This window comes from Apodemus sylvaticus, chromosome 11, assembly GCF_947179515.1.
Source record: "Apodemus sylvaticus chromosome 11, mApoSyl1.1, whole genome shotgun sequence".
Classification (NCBI taxonomy): domain Eukaryota; kingdom Metazoa; phylum Chordata; class Mammalia; order Rodentia; family Muridae; genus Apodemus; species Apodemus sylvaticus.
This window is the reverse complement of record NC_067482.1, coordinates 28,729,742-28,755,837: the sequence shown is the minus strand read 5'-3', so window position 1 is coordinate 28,755,837 and position 26,096 is coordinate 28,729,742. Positions and strand designations below refer to the sequence as shown.

Genomic DNA, 26,096 nt, shown 5'->3' with positions numbered 1-26,096 from the left:
ATGAACAGCCCGCATAGTGTTCATATTTTTCATCGTATACCTTTTTTTCTTTCTCATGCAGAAGGGAGTTGTCAAAATTTCACTACAGGCTATCTCATTCTTTGCAATATTTTTAAATGTCTTGAAAAGAATAAGATAGTAAAATTTACTGTTATTATCCTAGGGAAATACCTATATTCTTTTATTTCTCTCTATATTCATGTAGTGTTACACTTGGGTCTTTTTGATCATGCTCCTGCAAGTCACCAAATGCAGTGAGTTGTCACTGAGTTTCTGAATTAAAGTCTCTGCCAACATGTATTGATCTCAGTCAAGTAACATGCTGTCAGGCTCTGAAGTCTGTCACCCTGCCTGATCCTCACAGATCCAATGGATTGGTAAAAAGGAAAGAGAGTTCTGACCTGAGTGTAGGACGAGTAAGCATATCCTTGTGACCCTTCTTTAAGTTAAATGTATATGCATGCATATGCTGACCAAAAACTAAACAAAAACAAACAACAACAAAAAACCTCTCATTTTTTTCTTTCCCTGACTCGAAATTCTTTTGAGCATTTGACCCATGACTAAAATATATTTTAAAAGTCCACTCTTCTATGAACTGAGTTAGTATGATCACAGCATCCAAAGTTGCTCTGTTCCTCCTGTCTTTTTCGCTAAGAGCTGCAGAATCGAGAGTTGGCATGGAGTATAGTTTGGTGGGCACTACAAGAGGATAACCATGAGGAGAGCCTTCTGAGTTGAGATCTGTTTCTCCTTGGTTGATTTCAGCCCTGAGTTAGAGGATTTCCTGCCAGCTACTCGTCGTCGTCTTGGGTGTATTAACTTCTTTCTGTTCTAGAGCTTTCAGGTGTGCTGTTAAGCTGCTAGTATATGCTCTCTCCAGCTTCCTTTTGGAGGCACTCAGAGCTGTGAGTTTTCCTCTTAGCACTGCCTTCATTGTATCCCATAAATTTGGGTGGGGTTTCTTTAATTTCTTTCCTTATTTCTTCCTTGACCAAGGTATCATTGAGTAGAGCATTGTTCAGCTTCCATGTCTATGTGGGCTTTCTGTATATCATTTGTCAATGGTAGCATCTGTTCAATTAAACCTAGCCATCCACATGTCATTTGGGGTGGGGGAGGGCACTTCTCTGAGCGTGTGGATAGGAGAAAGGGTAACAGTGTGCTGCTGCCTATTTATCATCCTTGTTTCAGGTGCTTTTAATCTGACTCCATATTCAAATATTCAACTGATATTTTGAGGGTTTTTTTTTTTAAATCAGAAGGGCTGAAAATACAACTAAATGTTTTCTCAGTATGCTAGGACAGACTTTAGAGCAGAGCAGTAGACCAGCTCCATGGTTCATGGAGGAAGCTCTCTGTTGGGACTCTGGGCTGTGCTTCTCTCTGTGCTTATTATCATCTGTGAGTTGGAAAGCAAGTAGTTTTCTCTGGAGAAATATTAATATCTTTTTCCACATTGCAACCTTTTCCCCTACATACATAGTTCCATTTGTGTGTGTGTGTGTGTGTGTGTGTGTGTGTGTGTATGCAGGTGCAGGTGTGTTTGTCTGTGTGCCCTTGTTTTCAGTTCCACTGAAAAGAGAAAAATAACAAAATATAGTGCCAGTGTATGCCAGGTTTTCAGTTTCTTTCAATGACAGACTTTCAATCTACTTAACACTTTTAACTTTTGTTTATGAAACTGCTCTGAGGTCCACATGGTAAAGAAATTTTTTCCAGAGCACCTTGAACAACCTTTGGTGGATAATGTACAGACACAGTATATATGCACATATATGTATATATATATTGAGTTTCTCAGTGTCTAGAATATTCTAGTGACATCTGAGGTCAGAGAGAATAAATAGCAATTCTAACATGAGTTCAAGACTTATTTAGGGACTGTCATATCTAATATAACTATGGATAATCTTTATTAATGTAGCCTTTTAACTATGTGAAAGTGGGTCAAAGAAGAAAAAAATGACTTAAGTTTCTGACTTTCAAAATTGCAACAAAGTCACAATAATGTTCACTTAAGCAACTTAAAAATAGGTTTAAGGATTTACTTCAGTGGTAGAGCATTTATCTAGCAACCTCAGGGTCCTGGGTTCTGCCCTCAGCTATAGGGGAACAAAAGAAATGAAATCTTAAAATAATTGGTAATAATTTGTGTTTATTTATATGCAAATAAAATAAATGTACTCATATATTTGCTATTATCATATTTCCTTTAACAAAGGTTTTCTGAAAAACACATCAACAAGATTGTCAATAGTATATACATTTTCATAACAGAATGTAAATATATAAAAACCTATGTCACTTTATATGTGTTCCTGAAATTTAATAGCTAAGCTGTATATTGCCACATTGGTAAGAATTAAGTTCTGATCGGTGAATTGAATAATAAGCAAAAGTATGAATTGAAGAAAATTGTAAATTAAGACTTTTATGTTGTTTATTGGTCAGAAAGTGTATAGCATGGAAACTTCTTCACTTCTTCCTTCTCTTACATGGACCTATGCCCTTGGGAAGTGCATCAGCATTGGTGCACTTGCCTAGCAATCAATCCTGGGTTTTATCCCTACCAAGAAAATTTAATTAATTAAGGAAGTAAACAAATTAAATGAAAGGGCCAGTAAGATGGCTCAGCAAGGGAAAGTGCTTGCTGCCAAGCCAGGTGACCTGAAATTGATCCTCCAGAACCCACGTAATAGAAGGAGAAAACTGATCCCATAATTCATATTCAGACCTCCAAATGTTCAGCGTAGTATAGATGTACTAAGATACACATACAACTATTTAAAAATAGGTAAAAAGAAGAATATACCACACAATGTAATGGATTAAATTTCCAAACACTGCAAGAAAATTAGAAGCATACATATGAAAAACAGACTCTGACCCAAAGAACCAGTGAGAGCCCAGTCCTCACGGGTTGTCCACCAGACTTTCCCGAGTCCCCTACCTGGGATGCTCACCTAATCTGTCACTATGAGGTTCATCCTTTTGCATACAAAAATAACAGTGAGCACTTACTGAATACTTGCTGTGTTACATATATTTATTTGCTATCTGCTATTCTTGAAAAATCCATTTATCAGACAAAAGTCCATAATTTTATACATCCTGGATTTTGAGATTTAAGAATTGAGATTGCAGTAATGTGTTTCCTGTACAAAGCACATAGTAGCATGCATTAATATCCAAATGAATAAGTGGCTAATGGGAAAATAATGAGACCTCATTCATGATCCTTTCTTTTTAGTTCATCATTTGCCGGAGTATAAGTTTGCTCAATATCATAAGCTCCAGCATGGAATCTGTACAAAAGTCATATTCTGCACTTTCCATAGCTAACACACACCGTGAGAATGATCCGTGACTCATTCTTGAGCAAACACTGAGAATATTAAATACACTTTATTATCACAGCCACAAGCAAAATAGCTGCTATCCTTTAAAATGTAATATCTGATTATTACCTAGAAAAGAAAATTACACAACTTGAATCAGCAGCCAATTTTTTTCTGTATTTTAAGATGTAACTGGACACAGTCAGGGCATTAGCAGAATCCAAAGAGAAAGAGTCTGGTACACAAATTTTTTATGTCTCAATTTTGTCCCTATAAAAATTAGATAGTCAAAATAATTTAAAATATTAACATTGTTTAATATTCTTTATTTGATTTATTATCAAATAACACATATATATAGTAATGAGTAAAACTTCAAAAAGTCACAAACATAACAATGAAATAAACATATAAGCATATGTTAATAGGTTAGTAAAGGAAAGACACAATTATTGGCTCTTTGCTATATACTATATACTAACCATCTTCATATATTCTGTTAATTTCTTTTTCATAACATATCTGTGACCTGAGTTATATTTTAAAGAGGACAATTGACCTTAAATTTTAGTATTAAGCCAATTTTATATATCTGTATCATAACATCCCAGACCAATTTATTTAACCAATAATCTTTCCACCAGATAGGTAAATATTTTCTGTCATTAAAAATAAAAAATATTTAGGAGAAAAAGAAAGAAAAAATATTTCTCTAGTTTTATAAAACATTTGGTTCTATATCTGCGGGCATCAAAATTCTTTGAAAACTATATTCAACATTAGGATCAATAGAATATTGTTCATTCTGGAAGGCTTCCGTGTCTTACTAATTTATAGATTTTATTTTGCTTATAATTCTCCATTAAATTCATTTAATGTCTTTTAAACATGTAGGTATCAGCATAATATTGTAGGAGGCTGGAAGAACCCCTACATAGTATTGATAATGATGCAAAGGATAATATAGGTGGAATCATACAGTGTCTAGAATTTGTCTCAAAATATTCTGTGGCAGGAAATGTTCCATCTGGGAAGGAAATGTCTTAGTCAATGTTCCATTGCTATAAAGAGACACCATGGCTAAGGCAACTCTTATAAAGGAAAGTGTTTAATTGTGGCTTTCTTACAGTGTCAAGAGTTTATTTAGTTCATTATCATCATGGTAGAGCGAATGGCCATACACAGGCAGATGTGGTGCCAGAAGAGACCTTGAGAGTCATACATCTGGATCTGCAGGCATCAGGAGAAGGGACAGTGGACCTTACTTGAGTTTTTGAAACCTCAAAGCCTACCCCCAAAGACACACCTATCCAAGAAGGCCATACCTCCTAATTATTATCAAGTAGTACCAATCCCTATGACTAGCCTTTCAAATATACCCGTGGCAGCCATTGTTATTCAAACCAACACAGGAAATAAATCACTAAAGGCTTTGAATAGACCTCTTGAGCTAGATATCAGACATTCACTGTTGGCCGCTTGTTTCAATGCGTTTAGGAAGGATTTACAACTTGGCAGTCTTCTATTTGTGACTGCCCCACCTGGGCTCCTTGGTTTTAATCGTGTGATTTTCACATTCTCCCTGCTTTCTGTTTACATACATCATCACAGACTTCCTCTGTACTACCACTGCCCTTGGCCCAGACCTCTCTCCTCTTCCCTCCTGTCTCCCCAGTTAGAGGGAGTTGTAAATTTTCCCCAACAGTGTGACTTTCATGTTTTCCTGGAATTGCCACGTCTTGACAGACTGTAGGTAGAAAGATGAGTCATCTTGGTCATATCTAATGCTTTGTGCTAGTTGAATAGTAAAAGTTGGAGCCAAAGAAATGTTTTCACACCTTTGCATTAGATAACACCAACCTTCTGTCTCTGGGTCCAGAAATACTACACTGCCCACCATGGAGAAATGTGTCAGTGACGTTTCACTCCATCAGTGGCAAACGCTCTCGGTAAATCAGGCATAAGGTTGTTTTTCTGGTCCTTACTATGTTGTTAAATTCACAATTACATGTGTGATTAAAAGTTGAAGGGAGGAGCTGCATAGATGTCATTTTTTATTTATTTACATTTCAAATATTGTCCTTCTTCCCATTTTCCCCTCTCCAAACTCCCTATCCCACCCCGCCCCCTGCATATATGAAGGTGTTCCTCCACCCACCCACCCACCCATTCCTGTCTCACCACCCTAGCATGCCCCTACCCTGGATCACATCGAGCCTCCACAGGACCAAGGGCCTGTCCTCCCATTGATGCCCAACAAGGCCATCCTCTGCTACATATGCAGCTGGAGCCATGTGTCCCTCCATGTGTTCTTTTTAGTTAGTGGTTTAGTCCTGGGGAGATCTGGGGTATCTGGTTAGTTGAAATTGTTGTTCTTCCTATGGGCTTGCAATCCCCTTCAGCTCCTTCAGTCCTTCCCCTAAATCTTCCATTGGGGTCCCCTGCTCCGTCTGATTGTTGGCTGGTAACATCTGCATCTGTATTGGTCAGGCTCTGACAGAGCCTCTCAGGGGATAGCTATACAAGGCTCCTGTCAGCCAGCACTTCTTGACATTAGAAGTAGTGTCTGGATTTGGTATCTGCAGATGGGATGGATCCCTTGGTGGTGGTGGGGGTGGGGGGCTGGTCTCTGCGTGGCCTTTCCTTCAGTCTCTGCTCTACTCATTGATTCTGCATTTCCTTTAGATAGAAGCAATTCTGGGTTAATGCTTTTGAGATGGGTGTGTCGCTCAATCCCTCAGTGGTGGAGGGGGGCATGCCAATGTCTTAACCATCCAGAGCACTTACAGCTATTGCAAACAATATGGGTTTGGTTTCAAAGACCCACATCTGGAAGCTCACACCAACCTATAACTCCATTTGTAGAGAATCAGAGGCCCTCTGGACTATGCAGGCATCTGCATACATGCAGTACTCATAAACTCGTGCAGGCACACTCTCATTCATAGAAATGAAAATATTAAATTAGTCTTTCCAATGAGTTCAAGGGGTGGGGGGAAGAAATCAGAAGCAGAAGGTGTCAAATTGGCATCTTTAGAAACCTCTTTTAATCGTTGCTTTTGATTGGTGCTAACCTTGTCCCTGGAAAGCTGACTTTAATGATGCCTGAAGCTATGCTTAGAGTAGAGTGTGAAGAAAAGGAAGCTCGTTATCATGCTAGGCATGAGCAGGTTTTCAGACATACTCACTGACCTTTGGTAGTTTCTATCTGGAATAAAGATTATTTTCGATATGAATGAAACTTTTTAATGATAAAGGTAAGCTGCTGTCAGAGTTGTTTACCAACACAAATGAGAAAAATTATATATGTAATTCTTAAATATGTTTTTGTTTTAGGATATATTATTCTCACATGAATAATTTCTTTATTGATGAGCAAAGAAATATGACTTACACTAGTGCTAAATCTTCTCAAAGCATAATAATAATAATACTGTATTTTATTGCTCTTAAATGGAAAAAATATATGGGGGAAAATAATCAAAAGGATCAATTGAAACATTAAAATTTTAAGTAAACACAAATTAGCATAAAATGTACCTTCATGACAATAAGTATGAAGCTCGATTATAATGCTATATGAAAAGTAAAGAAAAAAATGAGAAGAGAAGAAACATAAATACGAAACCCAGTGAGGGCATGATTGTGATGAAATACGGTTTTACTTCATGGTCACTTTCCAAATCATTTGTCTCCGTATTTTATGTATGCTGTTTTTATGCACCATTCAGTGGTGACAGTATTATTTTTATAAGTGTATGTCTACCTTTGAAGTGAGATGAGAGAGGAAAAAGAAGCCTTTTATACCAACGTATTTGCTAGCATAAATCTTAATCATCAAAAACCGATTGAAGTCCAGTCTTGCAGCTAAGTACTAGAACACGGATCAGGTCCTAAGGTTTGAGTGTGATACCCCAACTTATCTGCTTAAGTACCTCTCAGCGAACTGGAGGGGCCTCTATGCGTGGTGGAACCTTGACATGGTGGGGTGCCATAGAAAACAGTTCAGTGGTTGTTGTGACAGTGGGTACCCTAAGCCTTATCCTGTTTCACTCCTAGGCTGTAAGGAGGTGGGCACCCCATATCTGTCTCTACCCACCAAAATCTGATGCCTTGTAACAAGCTCAAAAGCAGGGGGCCAAGTGACAGGGGCTGAGATATAATATTGTATATTATATTATAGAATTTATTATTCTATAATAAAATAAACATTTCTTCTTTATCAATGCTCTCATCTCAGTTATGTGTTTTATTACAGAAAGGTGGTTAACATGGTTAGCAACCAGGCTTCTGGATTCAGTTTACAACACACGAGCTAATTCATTAAATGAAATTGAACCCGAACCTTTAATTTTGCTGTAATTGAACACACACACACACACACACACACACACACACATTACTGTATGTATCCACGTGGATATCAGAGGACTGTTTTTGTTTTAAGGTGGAAAGTTTTCTTCTCCCACCTCTGTGTGTTTTCCAGGGTAGAGAGTGGGTCTTTGGGCAAGGACATTTACCTGTTGAGACCAGCCTGTTCATTCCCTTTAGATCTCTGCATATTTGTCCATCAAAGTCATCTCTCCAATGCTTCAGATGCTGTCAGGACGGCTAAATGAGGTCCTCACTTAGCATACTTGGAAAAATTGAAGCCTGTCTCTCCTGCCTGGAATTCCGGGTGCCCAATTTTAAGCCTTTCTTTTGTGCTTAGCCCCTAGAGCCCATAATATAGGTGATGTAATTGTGATTACTGCTTACTTTTTCTCCATCTACTTAAGGATATGAATTAGCATTTTATTGTGTGATAAATGCAAACTACTTTAAAGGGTACCTGTGGCTGATGAATTATTAATGAAAGAATGAATCTGTAATTAAAATAGCTAAACATTGCTAAATACTTCATTTTCTACCAAACACTGTTCTAATTAGTTCGTATTTACAGATTCACAATAACCTCTGAGGTCAGGGCTTTTATAAGCCCATCATACAAATGAGGCAATTGAGGTCCTTGTGCCTTATTTGCTGCCCTGTGTAGCTAAAGGGTAACAGAAACTGCATGCTGGTATAGGAAACTTGTGACGAGAAGTACGATCTTCTGTGTGTCTGCCTCTAATTGAAGAAAACAAATATATGTTTCCATGAACAAATGGATCTCAACCTCTTAGTATCTCCAGACTTTTGAAGAGCTATGCTCCACACAGCTAGGAAGCAATGCCTTCCACTGCAGCTTCCCAGGTGGCACAGTGGAGATGCTCCTGGATGCTTTCTTACTGTCTCTAACATCATCCTAATGACAACCACTCGGATTGTCATTTGAAAAAATGCTTCAGATCCCCAAGCTGTCAATCTCTTCATACTAAAATGTGGGTTTGCGCTATAAGCTATTAAATGTCTTTCTCTCCCAATTCTGTGATTCTGTAAAATGTCTTTTTGCTCTCAGATGTGCAAGTGAGGTGGTGGGAAGTAGAGAGAGAGAGAGAGAGGGAGAGAAAGGGAGAGAAAGAGAGAGAAAAAAGCCTTTGCCCTACTGAAAGCTGGTCAAATCCTTTCTATATTTGAACTCTAGTAGAAATTGCATGAGGTTCTTCAATGAATAGAAATTAAATGAAAGTTGAAAAGACATTGAAAGGAGAAAAATGCTTCTTGTTCAGAATGTACAATAGCCTGACAGTTTCGCTACAGCTCTGGGCTCTATTGACCAGACCAAAAGTTTTTGCATTTTTGATATGCCCAGCACAGAATATCTGAAATTTTTAATTTCCAAGCATAACCTACTCTTCTTTCTCATCTTTTCTCTCCATTTACAAGAGTATCTTCTCCTTGTATCCTCTCAGAATGGATGAACTATACAACGCTAAGCCCACAGCCTCTGTTTTAATTATGTATGTATGTATGTATGTATGTATGTATGTATGTATGTATGTGTGTGTATGTATGTATGTGTGTGTATGTATGTATGTATGTATGTATGTATGTATGTATGTATATATTTGGTGCTTTACTCAGAGAGACTGCTTATTCTCTGCATTTCAGCCATTGTAAGTGGGATTATTTCAACATCTGGCCAACCTTGACTTTATCGTTCTGTCATCTTAAAAGGTAACCAAATTGGAAAGTGTCACCATGCTTCTCTGAATGCTACCTTGCTGTGGAAAGCCAAATGATAGTGTCTTTTGAAATCAATCTAGCAGTTTCTCAAAAGATGTAAGTAGGGTGAGGATTTCCATAAGATGCTGTAATCCACCTCCCAGGAAGCTATCGAAGAAAAATAAGCCAAAAAGACCAGCTTGCAAGGACCTAACAGGTTTTCATGATAGTCAGGATGTGAAAATTATCTGAAGTACCCATCACATGAATTGATGATTGCATAAATAAAATATGGAGTAGCTGCTAAATGAAAAATTGCTTGATGAGAAAAGGGAATGAAGTAATGATTTACGCCATGAATGAGTTTTGAAAATTTATGCTGAGTGACAAAAGCTGATTACAAAGGGGGGACATGTAATTCCATTTATAAGAAAAGTCCAGAATAAGCAAATCTATAGAGAAAGAAATTAGCTAAGTGATTGCCTAGAGCAGAGATAAACTGAGAGGAAATGAGGAGGGAGGGCTGGTGAAGCTGGAGGTGTTCTTTTTGTGGTGAAGAAATTGGTCTACAGTTAGTTACAGGGGTGAGTTGTGCAAGTCTCTTGATAGATATTTCTAAAAACTTTGTATTGTAACGTGAGGGAACTTTATGGTACATGAATTGTATCACAGCATATATATGCATGTTTGCATGATAACACATATATGTATATATATATATGATATATTAGAAAACATGTATACATACATATATATATATATATATATATATAGTCATTCGATCTCAATAATATTTGAATGGAAATGAACTTGGAAGCTGATCTCTAATTTTGTCAGTCAATCTTCTTTGCCAGGAAGGAAAACTTTACCTGTTTTTTTAACTTAATCTTCTTTGAGTTTGAAAAGTCACCTAGCAAAAGGCCATTTAGAGACAGAAAACACAAAATTCTTATTAGTATCTAAATATTTGTAAACTAACAGTTCCATTCAGAGACTTAACTATTCTTTTAACAAAGGAGAAAGAATTTGCTCTTCAAGACATGATTTGCTTGCACAACAGATAGGAAAATTATGGAGAATTCACTGAACTTTTGACTTGTTTAGTGAGATCGGATGTGCATCTCATCTTAAACACTTCGCTTCACATTCCATGGCAGTTTCTCTCCTCCACTGATATCTTAGATGGAAATGGAGACTTTGCTTTTAGACAGATAGGGAGCTGAGAACTATTCCACATGTGTTGATTCTCAGTTGTCTTTGCCTTAAAATAATCCGTATGCCTAAACTGTATATTGCAGGGTGGCTCATGCAAATCTCATTTGTTTTTGTTATGGTGATTGTTGTTGTTGATGTTGTTGTTGTTTAAAGAACGGATCATCTATTTGTTATTCTTAAAGACTTATTTTTGGCTGGTCTCAGAAGTACAAGTTCTTAGTAACAACAGCTTAGGTGTCTTGGCAATCTCTTCCTGGAAGTCACCCTGACCACCCACCTACACACACACACACACACACACACACACACACACACACACAGGTTTCTTTCATTCTCTTAGCCAAATATTTAGCTTAGTCAGCAGTCTCTTCCTTATGTTTCTTAATTATTACGCTGGGGTTTGTGATGCAGAACTCAAGGAGTAGGAAGAAGGCCAATCTTGGGTGTTTTGGTCCTAGCCTTTTTAACTTCTTTGTTTAAGGGCTTTCTGACATTATACTGCCAGACATCATGACATCTTCTTCTTTAGAGAGGCTGAATGCTTTCAGATACTGCTTGTTCTTTGGATCTCTAACCACCTAAGCACAGTATCTGTCAATCCAGGAATCTCTCCTCTGTCTCTTTGTGTCTGTCTCTGTTCTGTTCTCTCTCTCTCTCTCTCTCTCTCTCTCTCTCTCTCTCACACACACACACACACACACACACACACACACACACACACACACACTAACCAAGTAAGAACATTGAGATTGTTATCCACAGTGAAACACCAAACAGTTGGTATTGGTCTGTAAAAATGTCCCTTCATCACCAGCAGGCACACTATGCTGTGGGTAGATCTTTTGCTTCCTGAGAAAGCCTTGTCAGTCATTCCCACCACTGATTCGGATCACAGAATCCTGCTCTTTACCAGAGCATCAACATCAACATCAACAGCTCCATCTGCAGTCACAACGTTCTCATGGAAAGAAGAAAGCGTGTGTTCTATCCACTTCAGTGGTAGCTGGCACTGGGAAGGATATATTCAGCTCCGTCTTGACACAGCTTATCACCTAGAAGGCACCAACAAACAAACAAGCAAACATAAAACTTTAGTTTTTTTTGTTCTTGTTAATCGTCTTTGGAAATCTCAACACATGTACATTACAGAAAATTAAGTTTAAAATGACGTTAGAGACACGAGGGTCCCCTGCTTTCTAACTGAAGCCTATACAATTCACTTGAACACTTTAACTCCATAGAACAAAGAAATGAAATAATATAAATATAGAAGTGAAGCTTACAATTTAAATACAACAGAAAATCATTATGATGTTGTTTGCAATGTATTTGCCTAGTTGAATAAAAAAAAAACTAGTTAGAGGCAATAACTAATCATCAGCAAATACTAACAATTATGTTTATTTACTGCATCCTCTTACTGCTATATGACCAATAAAGCCCTTGAGGTCCATTCCAAAAATAAAAAAAGGATCAAGTTATCAAGAAATTTTTACTAAACCTTTACGAAAAATTCAACTTGGAAAAGGTAAAATACTACAACATAAGCCTAATGAAATGTTCTAGTCTCCTGGAAATAGTAACTTAATTCTATGTAATAAAAATAAAATTTTCATAGTTGGGCTTATTCCTTGTATGTGCAATTTGAAGAAGGGAATCAAATGTTGAAAGTCATCCTGAGCCAGTTATCAGGTTCACATTGGAGCTAGTCCATGCTGCATAAGCTAAAACTATAAAAATGACAACAACAACAATAATAATAGTATGCAAATCCATTTAAATAATATACAATAAACATACTAATGTTTCTTCTCTAACTCAATGTAATTGAAATAAAATTTTCAATAGTATTTTTTTTCTTCAAAATTCGGGAAAGCATGAACTGAAATTCAGGAGAGCAATGGATAAAAGGATATTTTTAATTGGGACAGTAGAATTAGCAATCATTAGTTGCAGTTGTCATACATTTGAGTGTATAAGTTAAGATTTTAAGGAGTAGTCAAGTATGGAAGAGCAAACCTTTGTGTTTATGGTTGAAGAGCAGATATGCACTTATCTAAGAGGACTTGTTGAATCTACTTAAACCAGAGTTGTTCACCAAGTTTTTAACCTGATGATGTTGTTTTGAGCTGATTTAATTTGTTTTTCTCTTGGTAATGCTGGGAATTGAATGCAGGACCCTAAGCACCATAAGCAAGGTCTCTACCAACAAGGAACATGCCTAGCCCTGAGCACATCTTTTGTTGGAAATCATCTGTCTTAACATCTAAGCAAATCTACGATGAAGTTTATTATTGGGCTTTCATTGTATTTTTAAATAATTATTGAATTTTACTCTTTTGAAATAATTCTTTTTTACAAAATTTTAAAGCAGTGTTGGTGTGTGGGTGCTTTGATTTCATATATGCCTGTGTACTACATGTGTACAGAGATTGGAATACAGAAGAGAATGTCAAATCTCGTGGAACTAGAGGTAGCAACCGTTGTTACCATGGGGTGCTGAGAATCAAACAACGATGCTCTGGAAAAGCAGTCAGTCCTCTTAAACATTGAGCCCTCTCTCCAGACCCCCCCCTTGAAATAATTCTTAATAAAGAGGGGAGGACTCTGACTTTGCAGTCAGTTGTAACATTTCAAACTGCAAGTTGTACTCACCATGCTCTGGTGACTGATCTTAGCCCCACAGTAAGGAAGATATTATATTTTTAATTATGTTTGTGAAGATAAATATATGACTACCACTGATCTACAATGCTAGAAAGGTGATTTCCAATCATATGGCTAATGCTAACTAACAAGTCAATAGCAGGCTTCTTACTAGTATCTGTTCTCCAAATCAGAACTGCAGTGTCTTCCTCACCTTTGACAGATTGTCATGTCCAGCCAGTGTAGCTTTAGCTAGCACACTCCATCTTCTGTTTGCTAGAGTTTTCCCAGGACAAAGAAAGAATATGATTCTAAACTAGCTTCCAAGAGTCCTGTCTCAGTGCCCACAGTATAAGCTCCAGACACCCTATACATGTAGGCCAGAGAAGAAGAAAACATTATGAACAGCTCCTTTTCTTCAAACAGAATGTAAGAGTGACAGTTACAAAGAGTCAATGCTTCTCTTTAAAGTCTGCTCATGTTTTCCAAAGGATTTAGTGCACAAAGACTTTCTTTGAGTAAAAGTGGTATAATAAATTAAAACCACATTCTGATCATAACACTCCCAGCCTTACTGGTGCTTGACAAAGTTGCCCGTCTCTTCCTGTTTGGTTCTTTGCATTAAAATATGTGCACATTTACAGTGCGCATAGTCCATGTGCAGGTGGATGTTTATTGGGAGCCGTCTGGTAGCTATTGTCAAATATGGCAAAAAGCTATATTCTAGTAGCAGTCATGAATCCAGTATTATTTCATGCAGTGAGATTACTGGGGCAAATGCCAAGTCAGTGATATATGATTTTTATTTACAAAAATTAGCCTTTTATGCTGACTCATGCCACTTTGATACCAGACTTTAAAAAGCAAAAATGTTTTGTGTTTTGTTTTTTTCAGCCAACCATACAATGTACCTGAACAGGTGGTTTTACAGTTAAGCTAATGCAAACTTTTTAATAAGCCATAGTAAGCATGGGCTGTGCATGACTAGTAACGCATTCCTTTTGTAATAGTGACTTAAGTATTCCACTGGAATACAGCAGTGGATATGCAATATTCTTAGTTACCATTCCGAGGATGGTGTGCATTATATCAGCTCTGCCATCTCCACTGTTAGTGAGAGAAACGCTGGGAGCCGCAGCAGCTCCTATCAACGGGGAGCCATATTAATTATTTGAAATGTGCCTCGTAAGAGGAATCAGCGGTGTTTATTACAAGTCGAATATTACTCAAAACGGGAAGGTTACTCTAACTGTTATCATAATCTATGTATCATTAACTTTCCTTGTTTGGGGAAAGAGATTAACAACCCTGTAAATTGCTATAGTAAATGCGTGAAGTATAACTACATATTCCCACATAGAAAGAAAGGGGTAGCTTCTCCATTTCCACCCAAGTCTTCTTTGTATGAAGTTGCTTCAGAACTTAAAATGACTTCGTAATTATTCTTTCTTGCTTCAGAATCCTAATTACTTGCTGGATCTTCGGTCCAAATGATAGCTACTTTGAACATTAGATTTTTTTTTTTTTTGTAAATTCATGTCACCTTACTTCTCTTTTGTGTTTGTTGTTGGGGGTGAGGGAGGGCATAATTGTACTATGTCCCCAACGCTGGGAATATAAGTGAACTTTTTAAAAAAATGATCATTTTATTTTTCAAATCAACATTCATATTTTTATTTATGAGATAAAATATGTTACAAAGACGCACACGATGTGTGGGAGAAGGCTTTCTAAGAAAAGAGAATGAACCCACCCATCCACTTGCTGTTAGAATTTTGGCTAGTTCTTTTTTTTCCACCAAATTAAAACAAGCAGCTTAGATTGACTTTCTAGTCTGACTGGGGGAGAAATGCCTTAAGGAACAATATGTGTGTCAGGGTTTTACCATCCTAAGTGCTATCCAGTCGCTACCCTTCCAAAAGGTGCCCGTCTGAAGACTGTTGAGCAATTATGGACAGCGAAATAAATATAGCCGGCAGTGCCTACTATCCTGGAGTCAGTTTTCAGGAGCCAGAACACTGGAAGTTCATTTCTTTGTAATAAAGTTAAAATAATCAGATGGATATATGAATTTGGAGGTTTTCAAATTTTCTCAAATCCCAGTTTAATCGCTCCATAATCATCTATAATATCACTGAAGGAAAAACTAAATATTAAACACACACACACACACACACACACACACACACACACACACACACACAGGTAGGTATTTGTAATCTCAGCACTTGAGAAATATAGGCAAGTCATTCTTGACTACATGGCAAGTGTAAAGTCAGCCTGGGCCCCATAAGAGCTTGTCAAAAAAGAGGGGGGAAAGGAAGGAAGGAAGGAAGGAAGGAAGGAAGGAAGGAAGGAAGGAAGGAAGGAAGGAAGGAACGAAGGAAGGGGAACTCCTAACTAAATCATTTTAATGATCCATCTTTGTTAGAAAGAAAAATCACTTGAATTAGCTAATGTTTTGGTTTACATTTAAGATTATTTTATAATGTACACTGACTGTTCTTTCCATGTGGAATAAAAATGTTAGAACACAGTAAAAAATTTAAAGACAGCTATTATGTGTTTTTGTATTTAATGTGTGTATGCAAATACTCTGGCCATGTATATTGAGATTCAATGTTGAGAACAGCTTGTTGGAGTCATTTTCTCCCCTCCACCATGTTGGCCTCAGGATCCTACTGAGGTAGTCTGCCTTGGCAGCAGTTACCTTTACCCACTGAAACATATCATGGGCCCTAAGAAGTCTGAACATTTTCTCTTGTGTTCACAGGGCCAGTACATCATGGTCAAGTTTCCTACATCTCTCCACCAATTCACCTTGACTCGGACCTAGAAAGACCCCCTGTGAGAGGTGAGTTTTCTCAACTTGAGGCAAAAGAAGCAGTGTTCGGTGCTGAGCCAGGGGAATTAATGAAACTGGATGTGGTTGTAATATGCATTTGTAGTGCAGTACCTTTTCAAAAATGAAGATGAAAAGTAGCATGTCAGAATGGGTCAGAAAATCTTATAAACAGAAGCATGAAATACTGTTCCAAGAAATAGATGAGTCCATTTATTCCAATGTATCCTATTTATTCTATGTATCCTGGGGCATAAAAGGGGACTATTTGAATCCTTTTCAGGGAGATAGATCATGAGATCATTGCTCAGATTTTTTTTTCTGTCATTAATTTTTTTTTAGAATACTTGCTTGCAGTGTCATAATTAAACTCACAGTGAAAGAATTTTTCCTTGAAAATTAGTTTTTTAATGAGTAGTTTTGAAAGTCTTTGTGATGTCAATATTATTATTGATTTGAAAAATCACATAAATTAAAACATGGATGTCAACAAAAGTCAATTGGAAATATTTTTTATCACTAAGGCACAATAAAAAATTAAAAGGTAACATTTATTAGCAGGATATGTAAAGCCTGAATTCATTTTTCTGTTTTTAAGAACATTCCAGTCTCTAATCTTCAAAATGTTTTATAGTGTTCAAACCTCATGTTCCACAGTCATGCCTTCCAGTTTCATAACTAACAAGTATATGAGGGTTAATCTTTTCATCTTAAACATGGCACATTTTCTAATAAACCCATCAGCGGTTTGGCAAGTGTCATTAGGTGTGCATTTTTGGCACATGCCTTCTGTTTGAGCACTTCCTGCTGGCACAAGTCTCTTATCTGCTGTGCATCCTGTAAGGTTCTAGTTGACCAGGAGGTTGTGCTTTCCCACCTGTCTGGCAGAGTTCCATGATTTCCAGAGAATCATTCTATGCCCAAGTACCTTAGTTATTTCCCTGAAGACACTGTATTTTATTGGCAAGGGTGTGTGCTTTCTTCCCTTGTCTGTTTGCTCCTGGAGGACATAATGTCCTAATTGCTGTATCCCAGACACTGGTCTGAGCTTGGACCATAGTGGAAATTACTCCAGTGATTTCTGTCCAAATCACTTGCAGTAAAATGTAATAGAGTAAACACTGCTGAAAATAATTTTTTTCTGTTTTACAAGAGAAGAAGTTACAGGGACCATAAGGAAATCCCATGGGAGATAGCACAATGAACCAACACAGAAAGTATGAATTTATTTTTGTTCTTAAAAGAGCATGCTAGAAGGGATGGTTAGAATGATGAAATATGACAACTTTTAAAGGATTCCATATTCTATACCAAGGAGTTTGTACTTTGTTCTGAGAAAAAGCCCCTTTGGGGTGTTTCCTCTAGAATGAATTATATACTGTAGTATCAGTTCTGGAGACAAGGATAATCTCTGTGACATCAGGGTAGATGATGAGCTAGTTGGGGAAGGTGTGGGGCAAAGAAAGGTGACTCTCAATAATTAAGATAAAAGATGATGGCGCACTTAACTGGATTTATGCCTGATAAGAGGATCTGAAAAATATTGTTGGAGGTTTGTATCTGACTCAGTAGTGCAGGGATAGGGCAAACGATGCCTCTGATGTGGCTGTGTTGATTGACTAAGCTAATGTACCTTGAGTGTTTGTATCTGTTCCAGAGTCTATGTTGAAACTTAACCTTGAGTGCAATAGCTATAAAATAGAGCCTCTACTATCACTGATGCTTTGATGCTGAAATAAAAGGGGAAGCAACTAGGCAGGCACTGCTACCCTGCCACGTGAAAGTGATCATCTTAGATCTGGGGAACGACCTCCTTACAACACTGAGTCTGACAGCCTCTTGCTCTTGAATTTCAGAGCTTCCAAATCTGTGGGAAAAAATATTTTATCTTCTTTTTTAAACTATCCATTCTCAAATATTTTGCTACAGCAACACAAAGTGATGGAGATAGCCACTGAGAACAACAGAATCCCTCACAAATAATAGGCATGAATGTAAATTAATACATTCATTGATTTGTACATGCTAATTACTAGAACATTGTTCTCACCAAGGCTGAAAGTCTATTTAATTTGAGTACTTTATCAAATTCCATTCTTTAGTTATTATCTCAAATTATTATATAATTTGAGAAAGAGTATTTAAATAAAGTCATGGCTGGAGTGGATAAAGAATCTACTCGAAAATGTTATTAAGCTAGGCAGCAAACATAGTATCACAGTGATGATTGGTTGGACTGACTTTGTGCTGATGTGGCTGGATTCTTAGTGGTCAGCACTCTGGCTGGATTTGTAAGGGAATGTGTCACACATTTTTGATAATTGTCTTGTTGTCATATAAGTGGCCTTATGCCTCCTGTTGATCCTCAATCTAGTCTACCACCTTCACTGTCACAGCAGAAGTGGTTTCCAGTAATATAAAGGCTAGCATGAGGTCGAGTGTCTCCTTCAGTTGTGCTAGTTAATGTCTTATTTATCACAGAAAGCCAAGTAGTGAACCTCAGACTTCAAGAGAAGAGGTGACTTATCTCTTGTTAGGGAAGACACATGAAGAAGTAGAGTTTAAGTCATTTGTAAAGCCATGTATAAATAAAGTAAATTTAGAATGACTCTGAAATGTTTGATGTGGAAGCTTTAGACACTCTTGCTTTGAGTGTCTTCAACCACCTCACAGATCTAAAGGTGGAATTTAACATGCTTATGAGGGGCGGGGGCATGAAGGAGAGTAGCACTTGGTAGATCCCACACAGCAGTGTATAAGAAAAAAAAAATAAGATTTGGAACCAGGTTATTCTGCCATCTCTCCAACAAAATCTACTAGACCAGTCTGGCAGGCCTATCAGAAGGAAACAATACATATTAAGTACCTGCCTCATACCAGTCCTTGAGAAATTCACAGTAGACAGCCATTGCTAAGAACCAGGATTTTTAATGGCATCCCTTTGATTGGGATTGATGGGTGGTTTTGAGCTGATACAGAATGAACAATAATCACTCATAGCCACTGATGCTTAATACTTACCCCAGACTATATAGAGCCTTTTTATTTAACTTAAAAAATACTAAAGTCAGAGTAACTACATCATGAATTCTCTTCAACATGGTTGCCTAAACAGGACCCAAATAAAGAAGGCATCAATAGACATGCAACATGGAGTCCTCACAGAGTGACAGTTTCCATAGTTCCTCATGCTCACACAATCCTCAACATGAACTAACCCAAAGATGCTTGATCATTTGCATTTCTACTCACTACCTCATGTAAAACAGCCTTTTGTTTGTTTTACTAAGAAATCACGTTTAGGGACTGCACAGATGACTTGGTGGTTAAAGCACCTGCCTCACAACTATAAAGATGAGGTCTCCAGAACCTACATAAAATGTACAGATAGGCCTGGTGATCTGTTTGCGATTCCATGGCTAGACAACAAGTGACAGGAGATCTACAGAACAACCTGGCTAGCCAGACAAGGCAGATGGTAAGTTCTGGATTGAATTCAGAGACTCTGCTTCAGTGAATAAGATAAAGAGGGAACGACAAAGACATCCAACCTCTACCTCATGCCTCCTCACATAGATGCCCTGCACACATACCTGCCCACACTTACATGCATAGACACATGCCACACACAAAGAATCCAAGAGACAGTTTAATTAGAGAGGATTATGAGAAGTTATCAAAATCCCATTACATAAAAAGGTTGCATGTTTTCAAAGACGGACATTTCATTCAAAGGCGGATATTAGAAAGGACACTGAGATGGAATAACAGTATTAGTTTCTAGCTTCAAAGTATTTCTACTATCTACCAAATGTTTTATAGTCATTGACTATTTTTAAATAGACTGTATACTAGTTTTACTTTTATGTACAGTCAAATTATACATCTCTCTACATATTCATATTCTTCTGTTAGTTGAGAGGGAAAAGGGAGATGATGAAGGGAGAGAATGCTTTTGCATGTTGGAGATTTTTATTTGAGTCTAGATGGTGTCAGACTTTTTGAATATGTGGAATGCTACTTATAATAGTCTTGAGAGAGTATGTAACAATTTGCATGGAACCACAGGTCAACTAATATCAGCTAGCCAATTAGCTTTTCTTTCTCCTAAGTTGTATAATAGTTTAATATACATTGAATATAGGAAAGCTATCTCAATGGTTTGATTGCTCCCTCTGTTTTCTTTATTCCCTTTTTTCTGCATTACTTTGCCTATTTAACATACATGATAACAAATCAGGAACTACTTAATGGTTTAAATATTACTTTTTGTATTTTACAAAACTGAATATATTTTTATAATGAAACTAGAGTTTCTGTTTATGAATATAATAATATAAATAAAATATTTAAAATACCCAAATGTAGCTTACAGTATTGGCTTAAGAAGCTAATAACATGGAAGAGAACTCAGAATTTCTATTGATTTATTTCAGAGTCAGTGGGACTACTTTAGATGAACTTGTTACTTCATTTTATAAATACTAATTGTGATTGGAGATGATGAAGTCATGGTTGATAACTTTGATCTTACATTTTAAAACTGGATGCTGAGAGTGAAGACCCAAAGATTAAGAGTGCTTGCTTCTATGGAACCAGAGTTCAGTTCCCAGCATCTATAACAGATGGCTTACAAAGGAGCTAACACACTTGTCCTGGCTTCTTGGGACAGCCACAGACACACCCAGCATACAGTGACACAGACAAACACTCACTTTCTTTTTTTATAGTAAATCCTTCAAAGAAAAGGAAATCACTATCCTTTATATATACATATATACATATATTTTTACATATTGTAAACATGTGTACACAGTTACATCTGCTTCAGATTGTCATGACCCTCTCCATGCTGGCTCACAGATGACTCTCTTTGGGTTTAGTTCATGGGTCCAAACTATCTATCCTGTGCACTGTCATTCTTTATGAAAATGTATGGCATTTCTCTGCTTATTTTTCAGATTTTTCCTTTTTTAATTCTGTGCAGCTTAATTATGTCCAGTGTGTTATTAGGAACCCAAAGAAAAATAGTGTAACAACTTACAAAACACTCTTGAGTAAACTGTGGTACTCTCTCTGGCTGTAAATTAGCCATCTAATATAAATTCAGTGGCACTTACCCACTAATGAGTAAATTTGAGAGTTTCTGTTCTTTAAGTCCAATGTGACCATACATGGCATTTGGTCACATAATTTATGCCTGCAATGACTTTATGTGCATTCTTCAATTTACAGATTTTATTACTGAATAGGAGTGTAAATTCCAGTAGTTTACTAGTGCATTAATGTCACAATACATTACAAGGTAATTAACCAGAGATGCCTCTATAAATAGAAAAAATAGTCACAGCCTTCACCATAAACTACTTAATAAAAACAAGCTCCTGAATCAGCATTCACCATTACAGTATTTTTTCTTGACATATGTCTCATTAATCAGTACTTCTAAAAAGAAAAAAAGGCTTTGTCTAGAAGCACTATTGTTTTTAAACCTTTTATTATTAAAACATTTGTTACAATTTGTAGTCAATTTAATGGACCTCATTATATACATATATATATCTGCATAGAAAACATAGCCTTGCTTTTGAGACACATTCACAATTTTATACAAATAAAAGTGCAAGAAATTCTGGAGCCCTGGATATTTTGTGACAGATGTGTAAATCGTAGATCCTAGGAGGATTAATTAAGAATTGCAGTTCTTGGCATTAGAGAGATAATTCCACCTTTCAGAGCATAGGCTTCTATTCTTGAAGACCTGGGTTCCATGACCAGCAACACCTGGCAGCCCCAGTCTATAGCTCCAGTTCCAACAGACATAATGATCTCTTATGTGGTCCACGATTCTTCTCCCATTCTTTACTTTGCCTCCAAACTCTTCATTTGCAAAATGTCCTCCCTCAAAATCATGTCTGTGATGGACAGCATTACCCAGGCAAGGAGCTTGTGGGAGAATCTGTGAAGACTCTGGTGTCAGAATCCAAAGCAGAAGTTTATGTAATCTAGGATTCAAATGTACCTGTTAGGGCATATTCTTCAGTTGATCCTTTGCTTATAAGTTTGGTTGATATTTTGTTGCTGTCATATTCAGTTTAGTGACAACCTTAGCAGGGATTAATTCACATTGAAACAAGTAATTGGGGTTCAGAGTGTTGTCATATTCAGTTTAGTGACAACCTTAGCAGGGATTAATTCACATTGAAACAAGTAATTGAGGTTCAGTGTCCTTTCAAGGACAATGGAGGCTTCCTTGCCTCCTGAGGACTTTTTAACTCAGGAGTGCCAAAGGCTTCCTGGTCACACAGACCTTCCATTGAGTCAATTGATTCAGCTCTTGTATTGAATTCAAAGAATAAAATTTATGGAACACAGGTAGGTGAGTAGGTTATAGGGAAAAGTTTACTACAGTTTAGAGGTGGAATTTTAAGGAAAATAAGGACAGAGTTTTTGGTAGGAATCCACCAAATGCAGAGCACTATTACACTACTAGTCTGGAGACATCTATTGAAAGTAGGGCAGAAACTAGGGGGAGGTATGGTGGCTGGGGTTCAATCCAATTATCCTACAACCAGGCATCTAGGTGTGGCAAAGTGTCCCCTTCTGGGATTTTTAGTCTTTGTCCAGACAGAACCAGGGACATTTCCACACAGACCAGAATTGAAGTGCCTATTCCTAAACTCTCTGACCTTCTGTCCTCACCAACATCAATGGCAGTTGTACTTACATGAATCCACAGGAAGTTTCAAAACAAACAAACAACAAAATAAACAAAAGGAAGTATGAAGTCTTCCTTTTGTAATATTAATAATCACAATATTTTGGATACTTTTATCTATAAAAAGTTGATAGCAACTGAGTTGATGCTGCCTTCCAGGATAATGGTGAGCAGTGATCATCCTGCCTTTGAAATACACACACACACACACACACACACACACACACACACACATACACACACACACATTCTATTGGTAGGAGCTTAGTACAAAGTAATGCACACTACTTTTTCATTTTAAAAATTAAAGTTGCAACTTGCATTCTGAGAAAAAAGCTAAAAGGTTTACTTACATTTGAATAGAATGTTTATTTTTAAACATTTTTTCTCTAATAAGCTCAGTAAGATAATCGTGGTTCAGTGGGCACATAATCAATGAAGTAGAGTAATGCCAAGCATTAAGTTCCATGTGTGAATTAAATTACAATGAGCAAATCCACACACTGAAAATATTTTTTAAAGTTCAAAATAAGCAGATGGTGCTGCCTGATGCATCCACGTTAAAAAATAGTCTTTAGCCAACAATTTAGCATCAGAAATTAGAGTCGTTAACACGCACTATCATCCAGTGAAATGTAAAAACATTTTAGATTGATTAAAATAAAATTGGACCATGACATCTGTCCTTCTTCCTCAAGAGTTTCCAGGCCTGTTCTCTAACGGTCTATGATGGTACTTCCCTATCTTACCAACTTGTACACACTGTAAAAATGACACATACATTTCTTAGCTTTCCCCGACATTTTTCTCAAGAGAATAAATTGAAGCTTGTAATATGGCCACTGAAGTCATGATTCAGTAAGTGCTCCAAACACTCTTGCATATATTTCTAAATCCTACACAGAATTTTTTTGAGATGGGATATAATACAATGTATACTGTGAGGGACTACAGAAATATTTCAGTGGTTAAGAGCCTTTATTCTTGCAGAAGACCTAGAATTGATCACCAGCTGCTACAGGGGAGCTCACTACTAACTATAACTGCAATTCCTGAGAATTTGACACTGCTGTGACCTTCATGGGTCACAGGATAATGAATGGAAAACACCAAGAAAAGGAGGGAAACTACACACTAGGAAAAGTAAGAAATTAATCTTCTTTCAACAACTCCCCAAAAAGTAACCATGCAAACATAAAAATTACATCAAAAATAACAGGAAGCAACAATTACTATTCCTTAATATCTCTTAACATCAATAGACTCAATTGCCCAATAAAAAGACATAGTCTAACAGACAGGATATGTAAACAGGACCCAACATTTTGCTGCATACAAGAAATCTCAGTGTCGAAGACAAACACTACCTCAGAGGAAAAGGCTGAAACAAATTTCTACACATAATGATAAAATAGATTTTTATTCAGTTTTATCAGAATGAGGATCTTGTAAGCCTATAATAACATGCTTTCCAAACAAGTTGTATGAAACTCAACAGTTATCACTCAGAAGAATATTAGTTCATCTGGCTGGTCTCTTGTGGTTTATAATTAATATGCAGAGAAAAATTCTTAAAGAGAGCCCAGCGATCTGATAGTTTGCAAATTAGGGCTTCAGGCTACTTGTGTTGTCCTCAGCATGAGCCTAGCGTGAAGGAAACCAGAGTTTGGCAAAATGCTCCATAGGCATTGGCTCAGCCAATGAGATTTTTAGTACCAATTGGCCCTTAAATAAAGGCATGTCCTATGACACTCTGACCTTTGCCCCGCCCCCCCCCATGGGCTTCAGCAATAAAGATCCTTTCTGTGGACTCGGTTTTCCCTCAGTGGAGCTATTGCCTGAGCACATGGAATATCAGAAGGATTAAGCAACCTCCAAGCAGCCACTGCCAGGTTGTTATCTGAACTTTGCCTGTCCCCCAGCTCTGTGTCTATTCTCTGAAGACTGCTCCTGGCCCAGCTTTTCCAGAGATTGCTACAGTCAGGGCTGGACCTTTTATCTGTTTGTCGTATTTTACCTTTATTCTCACAGAAATGTATTAGTCAAGTCGCTCCCTTTCTGAGAGAAACTATTTTCCAAACCCACAAGTCTTTGCAGTGAGGTGCTGATATACACTAGAAATAACAGCTAAAATTTACTACATATGCTTGTGGGAAAGGTGCGAGCTATGGAAACCAGGTCCGCAGGAATGTTAGTGAACTCATTGTACAGCTGAGGAACATCTCCTAATCTATGTTGATTACATTTGGGCTGAATGTTCAAATGAACGGTAATCCACATATTTCTTTCATATGTATTAACCAAATGAAGTCACTCATAATGTTGTTTAGGATTTCCTGGAAATACCAACTTCCTGACTGGGCCTGGTATGAGCACACTCATTGTGCGCTCCCTGCTCTGGTCTGTGGGAGTTGACACAGTATTAGTTCATTATTTTCGTGAGTCCAATGAAGCAGGATATATTACTGGTGAGTGTGTGTGTATGTGTGTGTGTGTGTGTGTGTGTGTAAGAGAGAGAGAGAGACATACAGCAGACACAGACACAGAGACACAGTCAGAGACAGAGACAGGAATATACATGGAGAATTTTGCCTTCATAAGGAAAAAACTGTTCTAACCAATATTAGGACTGAAAGCATGTACAGAAATGTACTAGGGCATGTTACCATGGATAGAAAATGAACTCTGACTTTATTTCCCACAGTATGTCTTAGAACAAGTATTGCTTAATGGAATATATTACCAGCAAGGGATAAAAGGGCCTGACCATCCCAGGTTTAATCTTATTTTTAATAAAGTCCTTCACCATTTCTAGTTTTCTTCTTATGAATACAAAAGGACTTTCACATTTGAAACAGAAGTAATATATTTTGTCATTGTATTACAAACATGTGTAAGTTGATATGCTATTATCGTTTATGTATGGTTGTATATCTTATTTTACATTTTACCATACTCTTTCTCCACAAACATTAATGTGACATAATCACCAGAAAGTAATTGTATACCTGTAAAGTGAAAATTCATTACCTCACTGCCTGTAGCAGACATTTGGCTGATACTACCTAAGCCTGCAGACTCAAATCTGAATTGTGTGGTTCTGAGAACATTCCTTTCCTTTTTCATATTGATTTTATTTGAACATGATGTAGATTCTCAAGATTAAGTAGTACCAGAAAAAGACAAGCAGCCTGTTCTTAGATTTTGCTAGACACATGTAAACGGATTTGAATCACCTGGGTTCTGT

At 37.2% G+C, this 26,096-nt stretch overlaps 1 protein-coding gene across 1 annotated transcript in view; it reads left to right on the top strand.

The window, feature by feature from the left end:
• Adgrl3 (adhesion G protein-coupled receptor L3) overlaps positions 1-26,096 on the top strand; it is a 465,758-nt gene that overhangs the window by 229,563 nt on the left and 210,099 nt on the right. The window contains exon 6 of the mRNA XM_052199002.1: positions 16,063-16,143. Within this exon, the coding sequence (XP_052054962.1) occupies positions 16,063-16,143 (81 nt within the window). The remainder of the gene's footprint in view (positions 1-16,062; positions 16,144-26,096) is intronic.